Here is a 9607-nt window from a genome sequence, read left to right as displayed (position 1 = left end):
AAACCATAAGAAATATGCAGTCCCCCGTTTCTTTCCATGCGTATAGTACTGTTTAAAAGAAATTCTAGCTAAAGCAGATTCATTATACAGTACCACACACAAGTCCAGTCTTACTTGTAGATGTTGTATTTCTTTAAACCTGAACATAATCTCTCAAAAGGTAAGAAGAACTTCACATAGTTTAAGCGAAAACGAAGGACAGCAAATTCCAGGCATAACGAAAAAACATCGAACTGAAAGCAATTGTTAAGTCAGTATAGATAAAATCATTTTTTATCTCTCCACAAGGCCTTTGACTGGGGAGGAGAAAGATGTGTATGGTGATCACATGGCGTATCCTCCCGTCACCTCAACACAGGCCCCCACCATGTAGCTGCTCCGCTCACTCAGCAGAAACGCCACCACTTCAGCCACTTCTGTATTTGGCGAGAAAAAATATGGTATGAACAACTTAGAACTGAGCAAGTTTCTTAAGTTCCTTATGGCTGTCCGTTGCCTAAAAGTGAAAATAGGGACCTGGATGTAACTCGATGGTTGTGTACCATATTCTGGGGAAATGTTTGGATGTTTTCCTTCTCAGTCACACTTGTGTGTGTTTGTGATTGTGCTTTGCCTCTAAATACTGCCCGCTCATGTTGGACTGAGCCCAAATACTTGTTCCTTCCATTGAAATTCACTTCCTAACAAACTAACTCTTCCCCTGCCCCCTTCCTTTCCACCGACTTAGTGGTTTGCCACGAACATCTGTTTTTTTTCCTTTTCCGTCACACAGGCTGTATCCTCGTTAGAGCGCTGGCCTGAAAACTTAGAATGTGATGAGTATGATAATAACGGAGCTTTGCGACTGAACCCATGATTCATCAGTCTTGTAATTTGATTCTCTTTGCTTACTTATTTTTTCTCTTCCTCAGACCAACCTCCATAAGTGCCTCTCATCATACATTCAGCCATCATCCCCTACCTCCCATCAGTTATACACAAAGATGGCATCATTTCTTACTTCACTCTTGCGTTCAAAATAAGTTATGCAACCCTGGTTTTGCACAGAAAACACATCTGTTCCCACATATGAACAATAGAAAGGTTCTAGAGCAGAACTGCATTTTCAGGCATTCGATAGAACTTAATGAGATACACTGGTTATAAGTAAAAAACCAGCCTAGGAACGCACATATTTTTAAATTTTTTAGAAGGAAAAATAAGACAGACACGGTTCTTTGCTCTCCCCGCACATGCACCCACACACACACACACGGGCGCCCCAATTCAATGGGTGTTCCTAGCTGCGTCACTCATTCATTCAGTTAATGTACGATTTTGAATGATGAACTTTGGTAAGCTGCAACCACAGAATTATATGAGTGCCACAAGGGGAGTGGGGCGTTGAAGGGTAGGAGTATTAATGGTGTCTAGAGTGTATCTGAGGTGCGGGTGTTTTTCGTTTTGAGTGTGCCTGGAGTGTATCTGAGGGGTTTGTCCAAAGACAAAATGTGTTTGGATATGTCGGGGTGCTGGATACGGCCTTGGTGGGTGCAGTTTTGAAAGGTCTGATGAGGTGAATGCGCCTGATATCACCTACGTAGTGGTCTCAGATTCAGTGATTGCATTCTCTGTCCATTAATGACTAGACATTCTTCCGTAATCATAATGAGTTGTGTACCAGTCGATGCATGAAAAGTGCCATGCATGACGGAACAATTAAAAATAAAGTATTCAGAAGCAAGTAAACATTATTCACGAGATTAAGAAACAATAACAAATAAGTAAATAAATAAATAAAATAGTATGTTTTCATTCTCTGATGTGCATTGTCTAATTGTTCCCACTACAATAAACCTGATATCCACACAGTCCTCCTGTGGTGTACTGTATTACTTAACCCATCACCCGAGCACTTTCGCACCTCCGACACTCCCCAGTCCCGACCACTTTTGGAAAAAAAAAATATTGGGCAAAAACTTCCGCTTTAGTTGAGAAACAAAGGAAAATCACAAAGAAAGTGCTTACCATGGTCCGCAACTGGTCAGAACAGGTGAGGTCCCCCGCGCCAGGTATCGAATTCTATCATTGATGTGTGAGGCACTCACGTTTTCTATGGTAGGTAATTTTGGGAGAAACAACAAACAACACCTCTACATTTATTGAATTTGAACTAATAAACAATAAGAATAACAATATAATGAATTTCAATGACATATATATGAAAAATAAGCATTGTACTTTCACGCGAGCATAGCGAGTTTGGTCTGATTGGTAAAACGCTATGTGCAAAGTTTCTTGTTTCAGTCAACATATAATTTTTTCTACTTGTATAATACTATTTCAATGCCATTTTACCATTTTGTACTGTATGTAAATGTTTTCACCTGTTTTCATTCATTACGATGACATGTAGCATAAGTATAGCGCACATATGCATACTCAGCTCACTCGCTACGACTTGTATTTCAACATACAACATTGTTTTATCACTTTCATAATATTTTTTTCTTTACATTGAACCTTTCCTCCACCACTGTAAATGTTTTCAATTATTTACATTCATTACGAGGGCATTTAGCGAAATGCTAGCACATATTCTCGTAGCAAGCACACTCTCTAACACTCGTGTTTCCACTTTTACTTTATTTCTTCAATTCCAATATACTTTACCACTTACATTACACCCAATTACACCCTATTCTGCACTATACATATTTACTGGCATTATTTATTCTAGTGAGCGTCAGAATATCGCATGAAAATACCCTCGCAATGAATGTTTCGACCAACATAATACTCATACACTTACATACTAATATTCCACTTATATTACACCCGTGTTCACTTGTAGACTCCTATTTACATATTTACGGGCCTTATTTATTCCACTGAGCGTCTGAATATCGCATCAAAATACACTCGCAAGGTATGTTTCCACTTAGATAATATTCATACACTTATAATAATAATTTTCCACTTATATTACACCCGTTTCCACTTCCATACTACTATTTACAGATCTACGGGCCTTATAATTACACTGAGCGTCTGTTTGTCGCATTTATTTCAACGTATCAGCGTCCTATCGCAATCACACCTTATCAGAAGTGCAGGAACATGTGAAACTCACTGAAACATGGGTGAATACACAGACCCACGTCACACTGAACGCACTCATAGCGGGTGTCCTTTCTCTGAGTGGTGGGTCTCACCCGGGAATTGCTACACACGTGACACCTGCGCTGGGGCCTAGGTCTATTTGCTTGGGGAGGTATGGGATTGGGGAACTGGCGGGCGGATAATCTCAGGGGAGGGTGGGCACCTGGGGCTGTGCGGGTGCGGTGCTGGGGCCTTTCAACCGCATACCTTGCAACAATCTCTCGTGTCAGCTCCCTCACAAATCCTTCAAAGGTTTCCTGAACTCCTGCTGTCATGGCGTGAAGGTGGTGGCAATTCAGGGCAGTACTGTCAAGCAGGTGAAAGAATAGTTTTCTGTACCACTTCATCGTGGTCCTGGCACACTCGACATTGGATATCATGGAGTCTGACTGGTCCACCAGGCGCATGTTGATATTATAATCAAGCACACACTCAGGTTTCCATATGTGGCGCCTGTTCTCGCTCCGATAATCTACCGACTCTGTACGGTGCATCAAGAGGCAGTGAACCGTGGACAAGAGGCGGACTTCTCTATTGTGGTTCCACACTGTTGCAAGGATATTGTTGGCCTGGAAAAAGACCACCTCATTTCTGTCAAGTTTCCTCCCCACCTTGTCCCTGTGACGCCGGTTCACCTTGACGGTCTCACAGATCCCCGTGTCATGCCTGTGTAGATAACGAGCGAGAAGAGGGCTAGTGTACCAATTGTCAAGGTAAAGTACGTGACCACGATGAAGGTAGTCTTCTATCATTGTCTTTACCACTGCTCCAGACAGACCAATACTCCGATCTTCTATTATGTCTGTCTGTGCACCGGTGTACAAGAGTATGTCTTGCACATTACCAGTCCTACAGTCACACATAACAAAGATCTTGAACCCAAAACGGTGCCTTTTGCTGGGTATGTACTGCCGAAATGAAATATTGCCTCTCCACAACACGAGACTCTCGTCTATGACGAGGTCTTTATAGGGATAAAATGAGGAACGGAATGTGTGCCTTAGGTGATCAAAAACCAACCTAATTCGCCTCATCTTATCTGCGTAATTAGCATTTGCATGATCATCAGCATCATAGAAATGGAGGTGGCTTAGAATTTGCTGAAACCGATTACGGCTCATTACTTGGCCAAATATTGGTGTGAGCATAATAGGGCCCCTTGTCCAGTATGCAGGAATTCGGTTCTTTCGTACAATACCCATCAACAGTACCAGGGCCAAAAACAAAAACATTTCTGCAAGGGAGACTGGGTAATCATAGAGGATAGAATGCCTGCTCCTTGTGCCCTGTCTTTCACTCTCACGGCGCTGGCTGGTAGCGAACCGGTTTGTTTGATCCACTATTTCCTCCACAAAACCCTCACTGAAGAAAAGGTGGAAAAAATCCAGCCTGGCTGAATTAGGGTGAATACCGGGAGCAATGCAGCCAGCACGCCCCTGCTCAGTGAATGGGTGAATGAGGGGAGTAAAATCGCTCCCATCCTCCCAATTCCATGCCACAGAATCCTCGTCCCAATCGTCCCCATCCTCGCCTTCATCAGGGTGGGGAGGAGATGATGGTGGGGGAGGTTGGGGAGGAGGAGTGCGGAGGGCTTCCCAACTCGCACTCCCCTTCCCTCAGCCTTTACCCTTCCCCTTTCCCTTACCCTTTCGACCTTGGGGAACATCAGGGGGCTGTGGGGAGGAAGCCCGGGAATATTGGGGAGCATAAGACGTGCTGGGGAGTGGCTCCTCCTCACCTCCCTGCTCCATCACCACACCACGTGATTCACCACTCACCCTCACTGCCCCACGTGATACTCCCCGCCGCCTCACACCACCACGTGACTCACTCCCGCCACTCTCACTTTCCACACTCCTCCCAACACTTTCCCTTTCACTCCCCACTCCCTCAACGCCACTTCCGCCATCCCCAAACAAAACACTAGGCCCATACCTGTTAGAACGATGTGGTGTGTGCTCTGGGCCGCGATGAGTAATAACTTCACGGCCGTACCACATGGCAGCACATCCCACGGCTCTGTCCTCGTCCTCGTCCTCGTCCTCGAAATCGGGCTCCACGTCACATAGGGGCTGGCTAGAGGATCTTGTACGTTGTTTTTGTGCAGCCTGACCCTCTCCTACAGCACGATAAGTCACGTAGCGCCGCTTCCTGGAGGACGGGACTTCCTCATCACTGCTGCTGCTTTCCACATCCTCTGGTTGGACATAATCTTTGTCCATCTCCTCGTAATCGAGTGGCAAATCACTATTGCCAGTAAAGGCATCCAGGGTGGCTTGAATTTCCTCCTCTGAGAGACCTCTATGCGCTATGTCTGAGCAGGACCGTTGCTAACAGGTGAGTGACCGAGCTGCAGGTGAGCGTGGGTCATGCGGGGTAGCCGAGTGTCCCCGCCTAGTGGCAGGTAGGGGAAGGTCGTGCAACACTACGTACCAAAAATCTCACGCGAATTTTGACAATTGTGGAAATTATGCAACTTGCAATTGCAAAATGTACCAGTATGTTGACAGGACTGGCAAATGCAAAATGTTGCAACGTATCCATACGTTGACGGGACGTCTCGGGTTAACGGGGGGTGCGACAAAGTCATACATGTGCGCCTATATGCACTTTTTGTCACTAAGTCGCACCTCGCCAGGCAAATGTCAAACTGCAGACGATTTTTCTATCCAGTCGACCTTCATACAACTAAATAAAGCTTTAGAAAGAACTCTTCCCTCGGATGGATTAAGAGAGGTTATATTATTTAAACCCTCCAGTTCGAAACCTCTCCCATGATCTATTTCAAAAATATCTGGAGACAACATGAATGAAATTCTGGAAACTAATGGCTGTGATGGAGTAAATTACGATATTTCGACCCCTCCGATGCAAGTCACCATCCAGACGCTTTTATCTAATTTAGGAAGGCCTCTCATATATGGGTTAATGGGTTGATGAAGGCTGTACCTAACCCACACAGTCCAATACGTCCCCTGGAAAGAGTGAGAACATAGTGCCAAAAGAAGCGGTCACAGCGAAGGTGTTATCTGTTGTTGGAACCTTCCTTCGTTGTGTTAAATATCCTGCTTCGAATTCTCTGAACTCCTAAAGCCTCCTGCTTCTTCTTTATTCATCTCCGGTCGAAATACCTCTTCTAATATATATAAAATCGTCTAAAGATAGGAGGAATAAAAACAAAGTATTTTGTGCAGGAGGTAATGCTAATTGTTCGAACCCTTCTTCACCGAGTTCATTATCCTGTTTCAATTACACTGAACCCTTAAAGCTAGCAAGTAAATAAGAGATGTCCCATACCGTGATAGGGCTAATAGTGACCGTATTCACACTATAGCGGTATTTTAGTTCTGTTCATTGAGCGGTCATAAACAGTCGCAACACTAGACTTCCCTTGACATGACTGGTGTAGATGTTCTTCTTACAAAAATGGCAGCACGACAATATGGCTTATGTCAACTGAACGATAACGATTCTAGCTGACTGAAATAAATGATACAGAAGATGTGTCCAGGACTAGTTTTAAACTAATTAATTTATTTTGATCTCTCTCTCTCTCTCTCTCTCTCTCTCTCTCTCACACACACACACACACACACACACACACACACACACATAAGTTCTGTCCCACAGTTACCACCAAACTTACTCCCCAAGTACACACACTTAGCAAACACCTCACACTGGAGCCACATCTACAAACCTCTCATCTACATCCTCATTCGACACACAGCTGTTCAGGGGAAGGAAGGAGGAAAACATCTCAATTTCTTTTGCTCATCCATGGATAGAGGATTAACTATTTATTTACAGAGGATACAGATCTCTCATCTAACGATAAGTAATTTTCTCATAACTCTTCCTTCTTTAACCATTCAAGACAGTTTCTTTTTTTTTCTTCCCTTACACTCATGCCTCTCATTTACCCCCCCACAACCACACTTCTTACTCACACCATTATCCATCATTACACATACTCCCACACTCACACTTACATCTCTCACCCATACTCACAGTTTTACCCATCATTACACATACTCATCCACTCTCACTTACTCACACCTCTCACCCATATCAACAACTACATCTCCACCCTCATCCACACGCACACCCACACCCACCCACACCCGCCTTCACCCACACTCACTCACACCCACCTCCACCAACACTCACTCACACCCGCCTCCACCCATACTCACCCCCCACATCCGCTTCCACCCACAACCGCATCCACAATCACAACCACCAAAGCATCACACTAACGCCCACATCATCATACGCACACTCACTACACTCGCACCCACTTACACCTACATCCGTGCCTACTCGCACCCCTAATTCAGTACATTAATTTGCCTATTTTCACCATGGATCTATTTCTCTTATGTATCTAGGTTTCCTACATGGACCTGATATAGAAATGAACCTATTTTCCCCATGGACCTAGTTTTCCAAATGGACATAATTTATTCCCATGAAGAAGTACGTCATTCATACATAGACCTGTTATGCTTAATAATATTATGTAACAGCAACAGTAATGTATTATACAGGATTCATCGCCGTGGGAGTTAACAAATTTTTCAGTTACAAGCACGTGAATCCATTTCCGGCTGCATCTACAGGTAATCTCCTCTATCTATCTGTCTGTCTATTGCCAGATGCCTCAATCTCGTTTGGGATGGCCACAAACAAATTGCCTCCACGTCGTCCTGTCCCCCGCCATTTCACTGCCCTGCTCCCAACTCACACCCCCCTCTCTCATATACCTCTCCACCCCATCCCTTCATCTCATCCTCGGCCTCCCCCTCCCTCTTCCCCCCTCCACCTCACTCACATACACTCTCTTCGTCAGTCTTTCTCCCTCCATCCTCTCCACATGGCCAAAACACCTCAGTGTGTTCCTCATAACACTTCCTATCACATCCACATCCACACCACAACGCTCCTTTATATCCTCATTCGTCAGCCTGTCTCTCCATGTGACTCCACAGGCTCCTCTTAAATAACTCATTTTCACTGCTCTCACTCTTGACTTGTGGCCCTCCAACAACGTCCAAGCTTCACTTCCATACGTTAGAGTTGGTATCACAATACTGTCATGTAGTAACTTTGTCACTTCCATGCTCACTTCCCTGTTTCTTTTCACTGCTTTCAAAGAACCAGCAACCTTTCCTCCCTGCTGCACCCTTTCAAGCACTTCACCCTCCAAACCTCCATCCTTACTCATCACACTACTCAAGTACTTAAACGTACTCACATTTTCCAATTCCTCACCATCCAACCTCGCTGTACATTCACTGACTTCACCTCTCTCAAAGACCATCACTTTAATCTTCTCTGCATTCACCTTTTGATTCCGTTTCTTGCACACTCTCCCAAACTCATCCACCAAACCTTGCAGCTCCCCTTCATCTTCACTCAACAACACAGTATCATCTGCAAACAACAGTACAGGGAGTTTCCAAACACTATCCTCTCTCACCAGGGCCACTCCAACATCCACTACCCTATCTTGTACCTCTTTTATTACCCCATCCATGAACAGATTGAACAACCATGGAGACATGACACATCCCTGTTTCAACCCAACCTTCAAAGAGAAAAATTCACTTAGTTCACCATCCACACTCACTGCCTTAGCACCATCATACATACTCTTCACAGCATTCAGCAACATCCCATTTACTTCATATATTCTTAATACTTTCCACAATCCTTGTCTATCCACCCTGTCATATGCTTTCTCCAAATCCATGAAAGCCGCATACAATTTCTTTCCCTTCTCTAGAAACTTTTCCACTAAAGATCTAAGAATGAATATCTGATCTACACAACCTCTTCCTTTCCTAAAGCCTCCCTGTTCTTCTCCAACTAATTCCTCTGTTCTTTATCTAACTCTGTCAATAAGTATCCTACCATACACTTTTTCTATTATACTAAGAAGACAAATGCCCCTGTGATTACCACACACTTCTTTTTCCCCTTTTCCTTTGTACAAGGGAATAATTATACCTGACTTCCAATCCTCCGGGACTCTACCTTCTTCCCAGGCCAATCTGCACATCTTCCACATCCATTCTACTACTATCTCTCCCCCATGCTTCAGCATTTCACCACACACTCCATCAATTCCTGGGGCTTTCCCCAATTTAACTTTCTTCATTGCTTCCACAACTTCTATCCTACTGATTTCTTCCTGTCTTCTCATCTCCCTCTTTCTCCCAGCCATTCCCCAGCCACTTATACTCGCATTACTTCCATCCTGTATGTTCAACAATTCCTTAAAGTGTTCTCTCCATCTGCTCACTCTTTTTCCCTTCTCCACGAGTGATCTACCATTTTTATCTTTCACTCCCCTGTTAACCTCACTTCCACCCTGTCTTACTCTCTTCACCTCTTTCCAGAACATTTTCTTACAGTCCCTTCACTTTACACTCAAATTCCTTCCAAATTCCTCATCCACTCT

At 44.2% G+C, this 9607-nt stretch overlaps 1 protein-coding gene across 1 annotated transcript in view; it reads right to left on the bottom strand.

Moving 5' to 3' along the window:
- Positions 1 to 324: 324 nt before the first annotated feature.
- LOC145394528 ((3R)-3-hydroxyacyl-CoA dehydrogenase-like) overlaps positions 325 to 9607 on the bottom strand; it is a 97755-nt gene continuing 88472 nt past the window's right edge. The window contains exon 6 of the mRNA XM_080268366.1: positions 325 to 416. Within this exon, the coding sequence (XP_080124492.1) occupies positions 325 to 416 (92 nt within the window). The remainder of the gene's footprint in view (positions 417 to 9607) is intronic.

Source organism: Coenobita brevimanus, chromosome 27 (genome assembly GCF_032717465.1).
Source record: "Coenobita brevimanus isolate Jiangsu-jjx chromosome 27, ASM3271746v2, whole genome shotgun sequence".
NCBI lineage: Eukaryota > Metazoa > Arthropoda > Malacostraca > Decapoda > Coenobitidae > Coenobita > Coenobita brevimanus.
Note: the sequence above shows the minus strand (reverse complement) of the source record. Positions and strands in the feature narration are given on the sequence as shown.